Source organism: Elephas maximus, chromosome X, assembly GCF_024166365.1.
Source record: "Elephas maximus indicus isolate mEleMax1 chromosome X, mEleMax1 primary haplotype, whole genome shotgun sequence".
NCBI lineage: Eukaryota > Metazoa > Chordata > Mammalia > Proboscidea > Elephantidae > Elephas > Elephas maximus.
In genome coordinates, this window is record NC_064846.1 from 90346921 (window position 1) to 90367522 (window position 20602).

The 20602-nt window shown below is 37.5% G+C and overlaps 1 protein-coding gene across 7 annotated transcripts in view; it reads left to right on the top strand.

The window, feature by feature from the left end:
* The window catches only part of ATRX (ATRX chromatin remodeler), a 409611-nt gene that overhangs the window by 199728 nt on the left and 189281 nt on the right, over positions 1 to 20602 (top strand). For all 7 annotated transcript variants that reach the window (XR_007515994.1, XM_049873284.1, XM_049873283.1 and 4 more), the window contains 4 exons: positions 12254 to 12395; positions 13449 to 13558; positions 14433 to 14579; positions 14741 to 14918. Coding sequence is in view for 6 of the 7 variants with exons in the window: in XM_049873284.1 (XP_049729241.1) it covers positions 12254 to 12395; positions 13449 to 13558; positions 14433 to 14579; positions 14741 to 14918 (577 nt within the window). In the remaining variant the exon portion in view is untranslated. The remainder of the gene's footprint in view (positions 1 to 12253; positions 12396 to 13448; positions 13559 to 14432; positions 14580 to 14740; positions 14919 to 20602) is intronic.

Consider the following 20602-nt stretch of genomic DNA (forward strand, 5'->3'; position numbering starts at 1 on the left):
CATACAAAAACTTACACACACACTGTTATGTGACCCTAGTTGCTCTCCCAGCAATGTGACAGCACACTCCTTCTCTCCACCCTGTATTTCCCATGTCTGTTCAACTAGTTCCTGTTATCCTCAACTGTCTCATCTCGCCTCCAGGGAGGAGCAGCCCACATAGTCTCGTGTGTCTTCTTGAGCTAAGAAGCACCATCTTCACCAGTATCATTTTATGTCTTATAGTCCAGTCTAATCTTTTTCTGAAGAGTTGGCTTTGAGAATGGTTTTAGTTTTGGGCTAATAGACAGTTCACCAGCCATGACCTCTGGGGTCCCTCCAGTCTGGATCAGACCATTAATTCTAGTCTTTCTACTTGAATTTAAGGTCTGTACCCCACTGTTCTCTGTTCTCCTGCTCCATCAGGGATTCTGTGTTGTCTTCCTTGTTAGAGCAGTCATTGATGGTAGCCGGGCACCATCTAGTTCTTTCAGTCTCAGGCTTATGGAGTCTCTGGTTTATGTGGACCCTTCTTTTTCTTGGGCTTATATTTTCCTTGTGTCTTTGGTGTTCGTCATTCTCCTTTGCTCCTGGTGGGTTGAGACCAATTGATGTATCTTAACGTGGCCGCTTGCTAGCTTTTAAGACCCCAGATGCCACTCACCAAAGTGGGATGCAGAACATTTTCTTAATACACTTTGTTATGCCAATTTACCTAGATATCCCCTGAAACCATGGTCCGTAGCCCCCTGCCCCTCCTACTGTGTCCCTCAAAGTGGTTGGTTGTATTCAGGAAGCTTCTTAGGTTTCTGATTAGTCCAGTTGTCCGGACTTCTCCTGTATTGTGTGTTTTCCTTCCCTTCACATAAAATAATTCTTGTCTACTATCTAATTAGTGAGTACCCCTCTTCCTCCTTCCCTCCCCACCCTCGTAACCATCAAAGAATGTTTTCTTCTGTGTTTAAACCTTTCTTGAGTTCTTTTGATAGTGGTCGCACTCAGTATTTGTCCTTTTGTGACTAATTTCACTTAGCATGGTGCCTTCCAGATTCATTCATGTTATGAGATGTTTCACAGATTCATCATTGTTCTTTATCATTGTGTAGTATTCCATTATGTGAATATACCATAATTTATTTATCCAGTCATTTGTTGATGGGCACCTTGGTTGCTTCCATCTTTTTGCTATTGTAAACAGTGCTGCAGTTAACATGGGTATCCATATATCTGTTCGTGTGAAGGCTCTTATTTCTCTAGGACATATTCCAAGGAGTGGGATTGCTGGATCATATGGTAGTTCTATTTCTGGCTTTTTAAGGAAGCCCCCCCGTGGCTTCACCATCTTGTGCAAACTCTTCACCCTTCGGTTTCTCCCAAAGTGGTAAAAATGCATTCTGAGTGCTACTGTTTGCCCCAGCCCTCGTGTGCCAAACAGTCCAGCTTGTGGGGTACCAGCTAGGTTAGGTCTGGCACTTCTTTGCTGCTTCTAAACTGGTTCTCTCTCGCCCTGTGGCTCAGTTCGATTTCTCAACGTTTTCTTTGATGTTCAGGGCTCCTAGTTTGCTATTTATAATGTAATCACTTGTTTTTTCAGGTCTTTTGTTGTAAGAGAGACCACAGGAAGTGTCTGATGATTCCGCCATTAGTCCCTCCTGCAGATTTTGTGATTTTTTGATCATTATATCTTAATGATTTTTTTTCCTGTTCTGTACTTTTTGGGGCTTTGTTAACGTATATATTAGACTGTTTGATATTGTCTGTGACATGTTTCATGATTTTTAACCTTTTTTTTTAACCTGTATTTCGTTTTTAATAGTCTCTTTTGCTATATCCTCAAGTTCACTGATCCTTTCTTCTGTACTATCTGTTATGTTTCTAATTCCATTCAATGAATTTTTCATTTTCAATATTGTATTTTTTTTTTATCACCAGGAATTCCATTTGGTTCTTATTTATGTCTTCTGTTCTTCTCCTCACTATGTTCATGTTTTCCTTTCAGTATTGGAACATAATTTGTAGCTCTTTTCCAGTGCTTGCTTGCCAGTGTCTTCATCTTTATTGCTTCTAGGTCCATTTCTGTTGACTGTTTTTTTTCCTAGTTGTTCATATTTTCCTATTTCTTGTAATACTTAATACTGTTTTGTAAAAAGTAGATATTGTAAATTGGGCATGGGTGAGTGTATTTTTTTTGTGTTCTATTAGAGTCATATTGTCTTCTATTAGGCTTTGTTTTGGCAGGCATTTAAGTTTCTTGTTCAGTTTGATTATTTTGAGCTTTTTTTTTTTTTTAATAAAAGCGTTGTTAAGGTGTGTCTTAAAAAAAAAAGAAACCCTTATCGTCGACTCCATTCCCACTCATATCGACCGTATGGGACAGACTAGAAGCGCCCTGTAGGGTTTCCAAGGAGCGGCTGGTGGATTCAAATTGCTGACCTTTCAGCTAGCAGCTGAGCTCTTAACCACTACACCACCTGGTCTCTAAGGGGTGTATTAAGTTACCTTTAATTCATGGTTAGTTTTGCCCCACTTTAAACGTATGACTCTTCTGTGGTCTGTATTGAATGTCCTAAGTCATAAATGGTTCAGTGATGCTTCAGTGGTAGAATTCTTGCCTTCCATGTTGGAGACCCAGGTTCAATTCCCAGCCAGTACACCTCAAGTGCAGTCACCACGCATATGTCAGGGGAAGGCTTGCATGTTGCTATGATATTGAATAGGTTTCAGTGGAGCTTCCAAACTAAGACAGACTAGGAAGAAAGGCCCAGTGATGCACTTCAAAAATCTGGTCTGTTAAAACCTCATGGATCATAATAGTTCGATTCTCTTGTCCACAGGGTCAACGTTTAGTCGGGAGGCAGCTTGAAGGCAGCTTACATGTTATAAATGAAGACTCTACTCTGCATTGAATGAAATTGATATCCCTGTGGGAACTGTTTAACTTACAGTTTTTCGGTCATGCTTTGCTTTAATAATTTGTGTCTTAATATTCAGCTGTAACTCATAATGATTTTGATTGCCAAAGGTCTGTTTTTGTGTAGTTCTTATCTGTCTGTAGTTCTCCTCTACAGCTTCCAGCCATCTCAGCCTGAGTTTTTTCCCCCTCAGCTCAGCACAACTGTAGTGCTCTGCTTGGATTCCCTCTTCCCCTATTTTTGGAATGTACCTCTAAGCAGCAGTATAGGGAGAACATGGGGCTCTTCTTGCTGATTTTCTCTCTCTCAGGGATCAAGGTCCTGTGGCTCCTGTTATCCAGTGTCTGAAAACGTTTGTTCCAAATATTTTATCTAGTTTTCTCATGATTACAGTGGAAGGGTAAATGTGGTCCCTAATACTCCATCATGACTGGAACAGAAATTGAGCTCAAGTTTTTTAATATGTTGATTAAATAATTTTGTCCCTTTTTTTCTTTTCTTTGTTCAATTCAAACATGAGATATTTTCATGTCTTCATTTTTCTTTTTAATTTTACTAAGATAAAATATATATGTAAGAGAAACTGCCATTTTAACCATTGTCAATTGTATAATTAGTGATAGTAACTACATTCACCGTATTATGCAATAATAAGCATTATTTCCAAATGTTTTTCATCACCCTCAAACTAATCTCGGTACTCCTTGAAGCAATGACTCCTCATCACCCCTTCCCAAACCCCCCCGCAATCCCCAGCCTCTGGTAACCATTAATAAACTTTTGGCTGTATGCATTTGCCTATTGTAGATTTTTTAATACAATTGGGATTACACAGTATTTGGTTTTTTTTGTTTGTGTGTCTGACTTTTTTCACTCAGCATAATGTTTTCAAGATTTAGCTATGTTGTAACATGTATCAGAACTTCATTTTTTGTTTATGGTTGAATAATATTCCATTGTATGTATTTACCACATTTTGTTTATCCATTCATTTGTTGATGAAAATTGGGTTGTTTCCAACTTTGGAGTATTGTGAATATTGCTGCAATGAACTTGGTGTGTAAATGTCTTAGTCATCTAGTGCTGCTGTAATAGAAATATCACAAGTGGATGGCTTTAACAAACAGAGGTTTATTCTCTCACAGTCTAGTACACTAGAAGTCTAAATTCAGGGTGTTAGTTTTCTCTGTCGCCTCTGGAGGAAGGTCCTTGTCATCAGTCTTCCCTGGACTAAGAGCTTCTCCACACTGGAACCCTGGGTCCATAGGATGTGCTCTGCTCCCAGCGCTGCTTTCTTGGTGGTTTGAGATTCCCCCGTCTCTCTGCTTGCTTGTCTCTTTTATCTTTCAGAAGAGACTGGCTCAAGACACAGTCCAGTCTTGTAGATTGAGTCCTGCCTCATTAACATAACTGCCACTAATCCCACCTTAATATTGTAGAGGTAGGATTTACAACATATAGGAAAGTCACATCAAATTACAAAATGGTGGACATTCACACAATACTGGAAATTATGGCCTAGTCAGATTGATACATATGTTTTTGGGAGACACAATTCAATCCATGACAGTAAGTACCTGTTTAAGTCCCTGTTTTGAAATCTTTTGGGTCTATACAGGTGTGGAATTGCTGGTGGCAATTCTATTTTTATGTTTTTGATAAACCACCAAACTGTTTTCCATAGAGGCAGCATCATTTTACATTCCCACCAGCTGTGTATGAGGGTTCCAATTCCTCTCCATCCTTGCTAAAACTCGTTGTTTTTTGTTTTTTCTGGTAATAGTCATCCTAGTGGGGGTGAGGTGGTTTCTCATTGTAGTTGCGATTAGTGTTTCTCTGATGACTAATGACGTTGAGCATCGTTTCATGTGGTTATTGGTATATTGCATTTCTTCTTTGGTGAAGTGTCTGTTGACGTCCCTTGCCTATTTTTCGATTGGGTTGTTTGTGTTATTGTCTTTGAGTTCTGTGAGTTCATTACACATTCTGAGTATTTAACCCTTATCATATGTTTGGTTTCCAAATATTTTCTTCCATTGTGTACATTGTTTATTCACTTTCTTAAGTCCTTTGATGCATGGAAGTTTTTAATTTTGCTGAAGTCCAGTGTATCTGTTTTTTGTTGCTCTTGCCTTTGTTATCATACCTAAGAATTCATTGTCATAAACAAGGTCTTGAAGCTTTACTGCTATGTTTTCTTCTGAGAGTCTTATGATTTTAGTTCTTACATTTTGGTCATTGTTCCATTTCGAGTTAATATTTGTATATGGTATGAGACATGGACACAACTTCATTCTTTGGCATTTGTAATCCAGTTGTCTCTGTACCATTTATTGAAGATACTATTCTTTTTCTGCTGAATGGATTTGGCACCCTTTTAGAAAGTTGATTAGCCATAGATACATGGGTTTATTCCTGTACTCTCAATTCAATTCCACTGATCCATAAGTCTAGCCATATACCAGTACCAGACTATTTTGATAAGCGTAGCATTATAGTACATTTTGAAATCAGGAAGTGTGACTCTCCCTCCTTTGTTCTTTTTCAAAATTGCTTTGGCTTTACAGGCCCTTCAATTCCATATGAACTTGTGGATTGGCTTTTCCATTTCTCCAAAAAAGGGTATTGGAATTTTGATAGGGGTTGCATTGAATCTGTATATTGCTTTGGGTAGTATTAATATCTTAACAATATTATGTCTTCCAATCTGTGAACACTGCTATCTTTCCATTTATTTAGGTCATCTTTAGTTTATTTCAGCAGTGGTTTATAGTTTTTAGTCTATACGTCTTTCACCTTCCTGGTAAAATTTATTCATGGGTGTTTTATTCTTTTAGATACTGTTGTATTTGAAATTATTTTCTTAATTTCCTGAAGTGCTTGTGAATGGAACTGTCCTCTTAATTTACTTTTTAGCCTTTTTATTGCTGGTGTGTAGAAGTATTTCTTTTTTTTTAAGTAATTTTTTTGTTGTTGTTGTTTTGAGAATATATACTGCAAAACATACACCAATTCAACAGTTTCTACATGTACAGTTCAGTGGCATTAATTACATTCTTCAAGTTGTGCAATGATTCTCACTTTCATTTTCTGTGTTATTCCTCTACATTAACATAAATTCAATGCCCCATAAGTTTCCTGTCTAATCTTTAAAGTTTCTTTTGTTAACTTGATAGGAGTGGGTTTTGTGAAAACTTCATTGTTCGGCTTGTAGTGGTCAGCCAGTGAGAATCTGGCAGGTAGATGGATATGACTAGAGCTGAGGAGAAAGAGCTCAGCTAGACTAGAGAAGAATAATCAGCATATATAGATGGCTGTTAAAGCCATGGCAATGGATGAAGTCATTGACGGGAAAGTGTACAGTATTCTCAAACCGTAGCCTATGTCAGTTTTATCTGGGGACTGTATTTAAAATACAGACCCTCCGTCCTCCTCCTCCTCCCCTAAGATTCTGATTCAGTACATGACATCCATGAATTTGCATTTTTAATAAAACTTAGGTCTGATTCTGAGTTAGTGGTACTACTTTGAGAACAGTGAGAACAGTGGTATTCAGTGAGTAAATCAATGGACTGGCCATCAGAGGAATAGGAGCTAAAAAAAGAAGAGGGGAAGACAAAAAGTGTGTGAGTCCAGGTTTTGACTACATTGGTGGGGCAGTTCTGAATGATCACCTGTTCCAGTGTCCACATCCCTGACCTTGAGAGTATTTCAATAAGATGGAGGGAAAGTGAAGGTCAGTTGTTGGACTGCAACGATGTTGTAGTCATTTAGAACTTAAAGACTGTTTCTTCAAGCTACTGCAGAGTCTTGAATGTGGAGGACTGACCAGAAGGGCAATAAAGGAGCCTTGGAGGAACAGAGAGGGAGCTATAATGTCTTAAAAGTATCATTGGGGCTCAAGAAGGACAAAGGGCTTTTAAGCACCATTGAACTCTGTCAGAATTTTTTAAGTTGCCTAGCACTGGGTTTTTTAGCACTGGGTTTAGGCCAATTTGGTCTCGTTCCCTAGAGCTATTTTTTTTCAAGTTTTTTTCTATTTTTTAAATAGAAATACCAGAACATTTTAAATTACTTATGTGGCTTGCATTATATATATATGGAAACCCTGCTGGCGTAGCGGTTAAGTGCTACGGCTGCTAACAAAAGGGTTGGCAGTTCAAATCTGCCAGGCACTCCTTGGAAACACTATGGGGCAGTTCTACTCTGTCCTATAGGGTTGCTATGAGTCGGAATTGACTCGACGGCACTGGGTTTGGGTTTTGGGTTTTTTGGTTTATATATATATATATAATTTAAATTACTTATGTGGCTTGCATTTTATATATATATTTAAAAATTAATTTTGTTCTTATTGAGAATATGCACAGCAAAACATACACCAATTCAACAGTTTCTACATGTACAATTCAGTGACATTGATTATATTCTTTGAGGTGTGTAGCACTTCTCACTGTCTTTTCTGAGTTTTTCCTCCCCAAACTCACTGCCCCCTAAAGTTCTGTCTAATCTTTTGAGTTCCTGTTGTCACTTCGATCCCATATAGATAGTTCTGAAAAGATCATAATACTCTAGGCCGACCATTTTTACTAGTTAAGCTAAACTATTGTTTGGTTTTAAGATGACTTCAGGAGATATTTTTGGTTTACGATTTAAAGATTATCTCAGAGCAATAGTTCCAGGGGTTCATCCACCCTCCATGGCTCCAGAAAGTCTAGAGTCCATGAGAATTTGTAATTCTGTTCTGCATTTTCCTCCTTTCGATAAGGGATTCTTCTATGGAATCTTTGATCAAAATGTTCTGTAATGGTAGCCAGGCACCATCCTTTTCTTCTCATCTCATGGCAAAGGAAGTAGTTCCTCATGGAGGCAGTTTGCCACACATTTCATATCCTCTTCCTGTTCCTGAGTCATTTTTTTCCTCTGTTGCTCCAGGTGAATAGAGACCAATTGTTGTACCTTGGGTGGCCGCTTGCAAGCTTTTAAGTCTCCAGGCACTATACAGTGAACTAGGAGGTAGAACAGAAGCACTAAACTCATTATTAGGCTGGTTAACTGGGATGTCCCATGAAACCATGACCCTAAATTTCCAAACCAGGGAACCAAATCCCATGAGGTGTTTGCTTATACATAAGCAGCCTCAGCAGCTACTTTTTTGTTTTTGTTTTAAATATATGTATCTAGAAATATTTCTTTATTAACAATAGATAAATAAGTTTACCTTACTTATCTTTATTTAAAGAATAATTTATTCTTTATCATTTATTAGCTCTCATTTCATTGCCATCTATTTATTATTTGTGTTTTTTATAATTTTTATTGTGCTTTAAAGGAAAGTTTAGAAATCAAGTCAGTCTCTCACACAAAAACCCTTATACACCTTGCTACACACTCCCAATTACTCTACCCCTAATGAGACAGCCCGCTCTCTACCTCCACTCTCTCTTTTCGTGTCCATTTCGCCAGCTTCTAACCCTCTCCACCCTCTCATCTCCCCTCCAAGCAAGAGATGCCAACATAGTCTCAAGTGTCCATCCACCTGATCCAAGAACTCACTCCTCACCAGCATCCCTCTCCAACCCATTGTCTAGTCCAATCCATGTCTGAAGAGTTGGCTACGGGAATGGTTCCTGTCCTAGGCCAACAGAAGGTCTGGGGGCCATGACCACCGGGGTCCTTCTAGTCTCCGTCAGACCACTAAGTCTGGTCTTCTGAGAATTTGGGGTCTGCATCCCACTGCTCTCTTGCTCCCTCAGGGGTTCTCTGTTGTGTTCCCTGTCAGGGCAGTCATCGGTTGTAGCTGGGCACCATCTAGTTCTGGTCTCAGGATGATGTAGTCTCTGGTTCATGTGGCCCTTTCTGTCTCTTGGGCTCATAATCACCTTGTGTCCTTGGTGTTCTTCATTCTCCTTTGATCCACGTGGATTGAGACCAATTGATGCATCTTACATGGCTGCTTGCTGGCGATTAAGACCACAGACCCCAGACGCCACTCTTCAAAGTGGGATGTAGAATGTTTTCTTAATAGATTTTAGTATGCCAATTGACTTAGATGTCCCCTAAAACCATGGTCCCCAAACCCATGCCCTTGCTACACTGGCCTTCGAAGCATTCAGTTTATTCAGGAAACTTCTTTGCTTTTGGTTTAGTCCAATTGTGCTGACCTCCCCTGTATTGTGTGCTGTTTTTCCCTTCACCTAAAGTAGTTCCTATCTACTATCTAATTAGTGAATACCTCTCTCCCCCCTCCCCTCTCGTAACCACAAAAGAATGTTTTCTTCTCAGTTTAAACTATTTCTCAAGTTCTTATAATAGTGGTCTTATGTAATATTTGTCCTTTTGCAACTGACTGATTTCACTCAGCATAATGCCTTCCAGGTTTCCCCATGTTATGAAATGTTTCACAGATTCCTCACTGTTCTTTATCGATGCATAGTATTCCATTGTGTGAATATGCCATAATTTATTTATCCATTCATCCGTCGATGGGCACCTTGGTTGCTTCCATCTTTTTGCTATTGTAAACTGCAATAAATATGGGTGTGCATATATCTGTTCATGTAAAGGCTCTTATTTCTCTAGGATATATTCCAAGGAGTGGGATATTTATTATTAGTTATAAAGATTTTCGTTATATTCCAGCTTCAGTGCATAAACACATCTACTTAATCACTAATAAGTAGATGATTTCTGTATAACTTATCCCCTACAGTTAGGGTGAATAGCCACTAATCCTCAATCCTAATGACAGCCCATAATAAAGTGTCATCCAAATCAGTACTGAACATATGATTCAAAAATCTTAAAGTCTTGTATATCAGTTTTGTATTATTGTATAAGAAATTACCACAAACTTAGCATCCTAAACCAGTACAACTTTATTATCTCACAGATCTGTTGAGTCCTTTGATCAGGGTCTTACCAAATGGAATTAGGGTGTTGGCCGTGGCTGGCATCTCATCTAAGACTTTTTGTGCTTTTCCAGCTGACTTGTTGGTAGAATTCAGTTCCTTACAGTCGTAGCACTGAGGTACTTAGCTACTAGAGGCTGCTCTTCACATTGAGTTTTTTCTTCATCTTTGAGACCAGCAGAAAAGTCTCTCTTTTACTTCACCTTTTAAAGGGCTCATCTTGATTAGGTCATGCTTGCTTAGGATAATCTCCCTTTTGATTAATTCAAAGTCAACTGATTAATAACCTAATTAGGGGAGTGATATCCCGTCATATTCACATATATTGCATACAGTCTGTTTATACCAGAGGGTGGTAATCTTAGGGATCGTTTTAGCATTTTGCCTGCTATACTTTGCAAAGAGATCAAGGCATTTTGGGGAATTTTCCATTTTGACTAACAGCTTTGCTCCAGCAGTATGAAGCTGGTACAGTTCCAGGCTAGGGACACAATAATAATGTAGTGAATACTTAGCGTGTGCCAGGTACTTTGGAAATATTGTCTTACTCAACCTCTACAACAACTCTCTGAGGGCTGTTCATACTTTTTCCCAGTCTCTATATGGGGAAACTAAAGCTAAGAGAGTTTAAGTATTAATCTTGATTTGTACATCATTTACAATTATATGTAATTACAGTATCTTTGCAGGTAATTTATAACAAACATACAACTTACTGTTATTATTTTAGGTGTGATAATGGTAGTTTAGTTATGGTTTTAAAAAGGGAGTCCTTTTAAAGAAACATTCCAAAACATTTACAGATGAGATTACATGTTTTCTCAGGTTTGCTTCAAAATGATTTTTGGGAGGTGGGGAGTTGGAGCCTGGTGGCACAGTGGCTAAGAGCTCGGCGGCCAACCAAAAGGTCCGCAGTTTGAATCAACCCTGAGGGGCAGTTCTACTCAGTGCTATAGGGTCTCTATGAGTCGAAATTGACTAGACGGCAACGGATTTATGGGGGAGTTGGAGAATGGATGGGAAGGTATTGGTGAAGCAAAACTGTCCATAAGTTAATATTTTTGAAGTTGAGCGACTGGTAATAATGTTCATTATAATATTCTTCCTATTTTTGTATGTTTTGAAAATTACTGTAGTAAACATTTAAAAAATACATTTGTACCTTGTTACAATCCTAAATAAGAAAAAAAAAAGCAGTGGCTAAAATTTTATTTCTTAAACATCTTAATGTCTATAATTTAAAATGGTGAGTCTTTATTATTTTTCATGGAACTGGAGAAGTATTTACATAAGAATTAATTTTGTTAAAGTAGTATTGTGTTTTGTTTTTTTTTTTAGTATTGTGTAGTGGTTAAGAGCATGAACTTATTATCTGGATACAAGTCCCAGTGTTGCCATATTTAGTAGTTGTATGATCATGTGCAGGTTACTTCTCTGTCCCTTAGATTTTTTTTTCTCATTCATAAAATGGAAATACTTGTACCTATCTTATGCAGTTATTAAGTATGCAATGGATAGAGATTGCGATAAGACCGCAGAAAATAAATATACCCACATATGTTTAATTAAAGCTTTCTTTTAAATGAGGAACTTGAGATACTTATTTTTCCCTTCGTGATTAAAAAGTATTACATGTTCTGGTCATGCTTTTGAGGCTGTGGGTCTCAAACTAGTGTTTGTTAAAGTTTCTCCCTCTCATAACGCATATTTATAGTGTTTTTTAGTGGTGGTCCTGTTGATGTCTTGGGCAGGACACTTGTTGTAAGCTGTCTTTCATGTTGTAGAACGTTTATATTTACATCCTCCCTCCCCCTGCATGGAACCCTGGTGGTGCAGTGGTTAAGAGCTATAGCAAGCTACAGCTGCTAACCAAAAGGTTGGCAGTTTGAACCCACCAGCTGCTCCTTGGAATCCTTATGGAGCAGTTCTCTGTCCTCTAGGGCCACTGTGAGTCGGAATCGACTCAGCAATGGGTTAGTTTTGTTTTTTTGGTTCCCCCTGCATTAAATAACAGTCCTAATCTGTCGTTACAACAACCATGAATGCCTTTATTTTCAAAATGTCTTCTAGAGAAATAGAACCATTCCTGGTTCGGAGCCACCTGTCTATCCAGATGTTAATGATGATTGCATAGATTAGTTTGGCGCTCTGGTTGATTGACACTTTTTCTCACAACTCTACCTAACACACCTGTGTTGAGAGATCTAGTGTGAGAACCATTGAGCCAAATTACTGCCATTTCCACAATGACTTTCAGTCCTGTGGAGTGTTTTGATTTTGGGAAGCATAAACTTGGACTCTCTCCTGGTCCTATTAAACCAAAATATTGGATGTGTGGTGTGAGAGCAAATATGTGTATATTTCGGAAAAACTCCATGGGTAAGCCTGATACTCCACCATTGCTTGTAAGATTTCTGTGACCTTAACTATCAACAACTTCCTTTCTTGTAGGTGATAGAAATTGAAGATGCTTCACCCACCAAGTGTCCAATAACAACCAAATTGGTTTTAGATGAAGATGAAGAAACCAAAGAACCTTTAGTGCAGGTTCACAGAAACATGGTTATCAAATTGAAACCCCATCAAGTAGATGGTAAGAAACTATTAGATGTATAAATCATGTTTAGTTAAATTTTACCAGTATTTCAGTGTCTCCTATGTGCTTCACATTCTTCTAAGCACTGTTGATATATTGGTGAGCAAGATAAACACGGTTCCTATGCTTATGGAGCTCTAGGTGTATGAGGAAGAACAATTAAATGATTACAAACATAATAATGAGTTATAAAAGGTGAAAGAAGTGCTACTTGCAAATGAATTTCACCTATTCACCTAGTCTACAATGGTAGGCTAAGGGCAGTGGTAGTGGGGGAGTAGAGACCGGCATTCCATTGTCGTGGAGTCAATCCTGACTCATAGTTACCCTACAGGACAGAGTAGAACTGTCCCATAGGGTTTCCAAGGCTGTAATCTTGATGAAAGCAGAGTGCCACAACTTTCTTCCACGAAGCAGCTGGTGGGTTCAGACCACTGACCTTTTGGTTAGCAGCCCGAGTACTTCAGCATTGCACCAAACCTTGTTCAGGAAATGCTATTTTAGCATATTTCAGGTATGTTTTTAATAGTATTCCTGCATTTGTATTAGAAAGATAACAAAACATCTCTACCTTCTGCTTTACTAGAGCGGGATTAGTAAGTTAGTTTTGACTGTGTGTGTGAATGAATCCATAAGGGAAGTTCTATAATTCGTATTCCTTGGGTAGGTAGACCCCTCTTCCTCGGTCTTTAACTGTTGAATAAAAAGGGAAATGATGAATCATTTGGGTTTTTTTTTTCACCTGATTGACTTAAGAAAGTGTATTCGACAGGAAGCTGTTCCCTCTTTGGATAAAGTTTCTTTTTTAATTCGTATGTGTCTTTAGACCGTCCAGGGTAATGGAGAAGATCTCTCATGAAAATCATGTTTTTTTTTTTTTTGTGGTTGTATTCACTGTTGTTAGCTGAAAAAATTCCATTTACATTTAAGAAATTATTTAGCTCTGAATTTTTCTTTTACTGTGTTTCTTAGAATTTTTTAATGTGTTTATTAGGGAAGATTTTTTAACTTGGACCTTTAAATTGAACTTAATGAAGCTGTCACTTTTAGGAGTTCAGTTTATGTGGGATTGCTGTTGTGAGTCTGTGAAAAAAACAAAGAAGTCTCCAGGTTCAGGATGTATTCTTGCCCACTGCATGGGCCTTGGTAAGACTTTACAGGTAAGAACTAAAGAATGTGAAGGTGTTCTGGTTTTGTGCATTCATTAATTTAAGAAGTATATTTTGGGTCCTGTTATGTCCCAGGCAGAGTTGTAGGGGTTGGAGATAAAGAAATCAAGAAGAATAAAAGGTCCTTACCCTTGAGGAGCTTATATTTTAGAGTGGGAGAGAAAGACGTTAAATCAAATAAAAAATATATACTTTCAAGTAATAAGCATTAAGAGGGAATAGAGAATTAGGGAAGGCATCTTTTCAGAGGTGATGTTTGAGCAGAGACCTTAATGAAGTAAGGGAGTGGGATTATAGGCATAGACAACAACTGCAAAGACTGAAGTGAAATGAATTTCTTTCACAGCTCTTAAAAGTCTGTGATACTACAATAATGAGAATGTATTTTTCACAATTAAAATTACTGCATTTCTGAATGTCAGGAATTGTAGCAGAGATCTGAAATTAGTGAATATATATGTATTTATAAACCATAAGGTAATTAGTATATATTCAATGAGTCAGAACACTTGAAAAGTAGTGTATAACATAATTCTCTTCTAAATAGACCTTTGTATTTGCTGGAAGACAGTAGGAAAGTTATTTGGAGACCAGGGACTATAACTGACTTAGAATTGCAACATGTTATATTGATCATAGAATCATGGAGTTTTAGCACTGAAAGCATCTTATATATCATCTAGTTGAGTGCTGTCATTTTACTTATCATGTCTCTTTTTCTGTACTTTGTTTGGTTTGGAAATTATGACCTTTTGTTGCTTGCTTTACTCTTTAAAATAAAACAAAACTATTAAATTATGAGATTGTTTGATTTAACTTCTTGTGGATATTTAAATCAAGATGGTAACTTAATCTTTTCTTTTAGGTGGTAAGTTTTCTTCATACAGTTCTTTTGTGTGACAAATTGGATTTCAGCACAGCTTTAGTGGTTTGTCCTCTTAATACTGCTTTGAATTGGATGAATGAATTTGAGAAGTGGCAAGAGGGATTAAACGATGATGAAAAGCTTGAGGTATCATATATTAAATGTTTTCTGTTATTAAAATAACTGGATGAGATTCTTAGAAAAAGAAAAACATTGTTAATTGCCAGTGATGCATATTTCACTGGGGAGATTCAGTATTCATACATTCTTAATAGCTACTTTTAAAAATCCTTATTTTCCCACAAAAGGTCTCTGAATTAGCCACTGTGAAACGCCCTCAGGAGAGAAGCTACATGCTGCAGCGTTGGCAAGAAGATGGTGGTGTTATGATCATAGGCTATGAGATGTACAGAAATCTTGCTCAAGGAAGAAATGTGAAGAGTAGGAAACTTAAAGAAATATTTAACAAAGCTTTGGTTGATCCAGGTAAGATATTAACAGGCTTGAGATAAAGAAGCAAGTTGAGTAAAAAAAAAAGCATATATATGTTTTATGTAACAAGTACTTATTGGGCAACTACTAAATTGCTGGGGTTTGTTTCATTTATGCCTTAGGTTTTTGTCTTTTTTGATTCTTAGTACTTTTTATTAAGGTGAAATAACCCTTAATGCTGCCAGCTGTTTACAATTAACTTGTTAAGTCTGGAAGTGTTTGCAGTTTTCAAGGGAGTCCTTGTAAACAATTAAAAATACATCAGGTAACTGTCACAATTGCAGATTCTTCCAGCTCTGAATATCAGATAATAACAAGAGCTCTCTCCATACTCGGAAAATGATTCTTAAGTTTCTTTGCAAACTTTGTGTCATTAGAAGAATTGCTGCATGCTTACCTCCTGCCTTTTGAAGATTTGTCACTATGGAAAGTCAATGCTGTCTGTCCTTTCGCTAGTAATCTGATGTGAAAGCCAAATGTTTCATTCTTATTGGCCACATGGGAAAGCAGCAAATTATACTACCTGCGAAACTAAAATTATTTTTTGTGTAAGCTTATTTATTTGTGTATACAATTTTTCCTAGTCTAATTTTATCTTGTCATATTTTATCATTTTAAGACACTATTGAGGCTTTAGATGTTTCTTAAGAAAGACTAATTGTCACTGTCAGAGTAATAGTAGGAAACCCTGGTGGCATAGTGGTTAAGTGCTACGGCTCCTAACCAACGGGTCGGCAGTTCAGATCCGCCACGTGCTCCTTGGAAACTCTGTGGAGCAGTTCTACTCTGTCCTATAGGGTTGCTATGAGTCGGAATTGACTCAACGGCACTGGGTTTGGTTTTGGTTTGGTTTAAGTAATAGTATTCTTTAGAAACTATAGCTTTATTCTCTTTTTTTTAAGATACTGATGTAATTAATACATACCAAGGTACCTTTGCCATTGTAAATCTAAAGCGTAATAATTTTATCTTTTTTCCATGATTAACATAGGTATCAAATATCCTCTGGTTGGGTTATTGCTGACAGAACTATAAGCTAGTGACTAGTATCATTGTACCAGGCATTCTCCCAAGGTTTCCTTCGAACAGGCTAAAACAATAGTTTTAGGTGTTTAATTTGATTATTTGTTAATGAGGAAATGAAGAAAAAAGAAATTAAAGCACCTAACATGAAGGGAAATATTTGTCATTTTCATGTAAATCATTTACTGACATTTTAGAAAACTTTTTATTTTGAAATAATTTCAGGTTTATAGAAAAGTTGAAAAGATAGCACAGAAAGTTACCATATACCCTACACGTAGTTCCCCCCATTGTTAACATCTTACATTGCCGCAGTACCTTTATGAAAACTAAGAAATTGTCACTGGTACATTATTGTAACATGGTGGGAGTAGTAATAATAGCATCTAACATCACGGGGCATAATGTGAATCAAGGTGAGTCTAAGGCTAACATCACAGGGCATAATATGAATCAAGATGAGTCTAAGGCTGATTCCTGTGAGGTGGAGGTCAGACATGCCTCCACTCTCCAACCTTTTTACCAATTCTGACACCAGTCGTCCATTCCACACACTCTCTATTTGCCTTCTGGGTCCAATAATTCGTGGGTTTGAACACACAGACCATACTAATAATTCAGTAGTTTATTAATGAAACAAGGGTGTGCAATTCAGGATCAGGATCAACAGGCTACAACTCAGGATCAAGATCAGGAAGCTTGTAGGGTAGGTCTCCCTTCTTCAGTGCTAGACAGCTCTCTCTCATCTCCTCTCGGCCATGCGGACAAGCAGGCCCTTTTCTCTGCCATGCAGGGCTCCTCTTGGCTCCCTGAGGGCAGGCATCCTCTCCTTACGGCTGAGGACAGACCTCCTCTCAGCCCCTTGGCTTTGCTGCCTGTTACCACCAACTTTGCTCCTGGGCCCCTTCTGGGCCTGTTGCTTCTGGCTCTGTCTCTGGGCCCCTTCTTCAGTGTTACAACCCTTCACCCATGTTACAGCTCTTTTAGGAGGTTCCTTATATTCTCTCTCTCTCAGCTTCTTCTCTCTTATTCTTTCTGCTGCTTCCTGCTTCTTCTCTTCCTGCTTCTTTGTGTCTGAAAAACCTCTGTGGAGATAGCTGCATATATACACAGCTCATTGTCGGTCTCAAGGCATGACCGCTACCAGCAGGGGCCACACACTGACCAACAGATGCTTCATTTGCCTACTAGGCTCTATTCACCTCATTTGCATAGTCCATAGTACATACCTTCATTCACATAGTATATTGACAAATCCCTGCAGGGTGCATACCAATCACAGGGCAGGCTGCAGCCCAGGACCAGACAAAAAGTATCAAAATCAAGTTGTTTACAGTTTACCTAGGAAATGTCAATCAATTTCCACAAAAGTAACAAACCATCTGGGGTAGAAAACTAGGGCAAAGGTAACTCCTCAGGGCTTAGGGGGAAATCTCTCAAGTTGTTTTTCTAAAGAACTAAGGTAAAAGGATACATAAAGGGACTCATTTCACTGTAATTTTTATTAACCGAATATTTTATTTGGATTTACCAGTTTTTCCACCAGTATCCTCATTCTAATCCAGGGTATTACATTTTATTTAGTTATATCTCTGCAGTCTTCTCTGGTCTGTGACAGTTTCTTAGTCTTTCCTTATTTTTTCATGATTTTGTCATTCTTAAAGAGTACTTGCCACGTATTCTGGAGAATTTTTGCTAATCTGAGTTTGTCTTTTTTTTTTTTTTTTAATCTCCTTGAGATTAGACTGGGGCCATGGGTTTTTGAAAGAATACAACAGAGATGAAATGTCCTTCTTGTTACACGATATCAGGAAGACCACATGACCTCACTGGTGATGTTAAGTTTCATCATGTGTTTGACAGGTTTCTTTACTATAGAGTTGCTATTTTTACCTTTCCCTGTTCTTTTCTTTGGAATCGAGTCACTAAGTCAAGTCTCCTGGGGGTTGGGGTGGAATTAAGCTCCATCTCTTGTAGGGCCCATAAAATTAGAAAGTTTTCTGTAAGAAAGATTTCATTCTTCTTACCCATTTATATATTGACTCAATCATTTATTTATATCCATATATACACCTCTATTTTTGGTTTGTATATTAGATTATAAACTAATGCTACATTATTTATTTTATTTCTCAAATTGTTCTACTTTGGCCATTGGGAGCTCTTTCAGGTTGGTTCCTATATCTCTTTGATATGCCTGCATCCTTTTGTTATTTTGAGCACTTCATTACTTTCAGATACTAACAAGATCCTCCAGGCCTGTGTTATATTTTCTGTGCCCCAGAATCAGCTGTTTTTTCAAGGATCCATGGTTTCTTTTATTGAAAAAAAAAAAAAAAAAACACTAGGAACCAAGATCTGGGTGCTGGGTTTGCTCATTGTTACTGCAGTGTATTTCTTCTAGATCCTTTCAGCAGACAGAGCTAAGTGATATATGTGTGTGTACTAATCCATGTATACACAAATGTCTCTCCCTTTGTACGTATATTAAACGTGAGTTTACATTGATGTCTTTAATTCAGTACTGTGGGGTTCATTCTAGCCACCTTTTTAATTTTAATCTATAACTTCCCCTGCAACAGTGAGAGTCCCTTTCTCCCACCTTCCACCCTCCATTTACTTATTTGTTTAACCCCATTATATATGTGAAGTAGCTTCAGAACTGTTGATCCATATCCGGTGAAAAACAAATTTACCAAGCATATAGTGTTCCCATATGGTTGCTTTTGTTTATACTTTTATGACTTTCCAATTAAAACATCATTTTTCCAGTTTCTTAGTCAGTTCCTTTATTTTATTGTTTATATGTGTTAAAGTTTATCCTTTATTGGTTTCTATATGGTTCTATGGGTTTTGACAAATGAGCCATGCTGCTATAACCTAAGTGCTATAATTTTTTTTTTGTTCCATAAAACAACTAGTTACTTAATTTAAGTCATTGAAAGGATTTATCATTCGTTGTGGTAATGAGTGTTGACCTACCTTTTCTTGTATTTTTATCTAATGGCTGGAGTTTTTATTTTTCGTGTTAAGATAAATATAACATGAAATTTACCATTTAAACAATTTGAAGTTGACAATTCAGAAGCATTTAGTATATTCAACATGTTATGTATAACCATTACGACTATTGCATTGAATTCCAGAACATTTCCATCACTCCAGAAAGAAACACTGCATCTATTAGTAAACCCACCCAATGCCTTCGAGTCGATTCCGACTCATATCGACCCTATAGGACGGAGTAGAACTGCCCCCATCTATTAGTAGTCACTCCCAAATACCTCCTCTCCCCCATCCCCTGGCAACCACTAATAACTTTTTGTCTCTAAGCATTTGCCTGTCCTGGACCTTTCATATAAATGGAATCAAACAATATGTGGTCTTTTGTGTCTGGCTTCTGTCACTTAGTGTAATGTTTTCAAGGTTCATCCATTTTATAGCATGTGTTATTTCTTCATTTCTTTTTATAGCTGAATATTTCTTTGTATGGATATACCACATTCTGTTCATCCATTCATCAGTTGATAGACATTTGGATTGTTTCCACTTTTTGGGTACTGAGAATAGTGCTGCTATGAACGTTAATATACAAGTTTTGTGTGAACATATGTTTTTCATTTCCCTTGGGTATAAACTAGGAGTAGAATTGCTGGGTCATACAGTAATTCTATATTTAAGTTTGTTGAGAAACTGCCAAATAATTTTCCACAGTGACTACACTATTTTACATTCCCATTAGCAGTGTATGAGGGGTCAGATTTTACTTACGTCCTTGCCAAGACTTGTTATTATATATCTTTTTGATTATAGCCATCGTAGTGAGTGTGAAGGAGTGGCGCGGTGGTTAATAGCTATAGCAAGCTACTGCTGCTAACCGAAAGGTTGGCAGTTCGAATGCACCAGCTGATCTTTGGAAACCCTATGGGGCAGTTCTACTCTGTCCCATAGGGTCGCTATGAGTCGGAATTGACTAGATAGCAACGGGTAGTGGGTGTGAATTGCCATCTCATTGTGGGTTTTTTTTTAATAATTGTAAAACTATATATAGCATAACATTTTTGCCAGTTCAACAGTGCAAAATGGTACAGTCACTGTGGAAAACAGTTTGTTGGTTCTTCATTGTGATTTTGATTTGCATTCCAATAAGGACTAATGAGGTTGAACATCATTTTATGTGCTTATCGGCCATCTGTATATCTTTGGAGAAATGTCTATTCAAGTTGTTTGCCTTTTTTTTTACTGTATTTTTTAAATTGTGAAAATATATATAACACAATATTTGCCATTTTCATATTCACTTATCATTTTATATATGCATAATTCAGTGACACCAGTTACATTAATCATGTTATGTAACCATCACCAGTATCCCTCACCAAATTTTCCATCACCATTAACAACAGACACTCGATACTTCCTAAACAACGACTCTCCCTTTCACCTTCACTTCCATCCTTCCCTGGTAACCACTGACAAACTTAGGTTTCTATATACTTGTCTATTCTAATTATTTAATATAACTGGGGTCGTGTAATATTTGTCCTTTTGTGACTAACTTAATTTCACTTGGCATAATGTTTTCAAGGTTCATTCATGTTATAGCATGTATCTGGACTTCATTTGTCTTTATGGCTGAGTAATACTCCATCTTA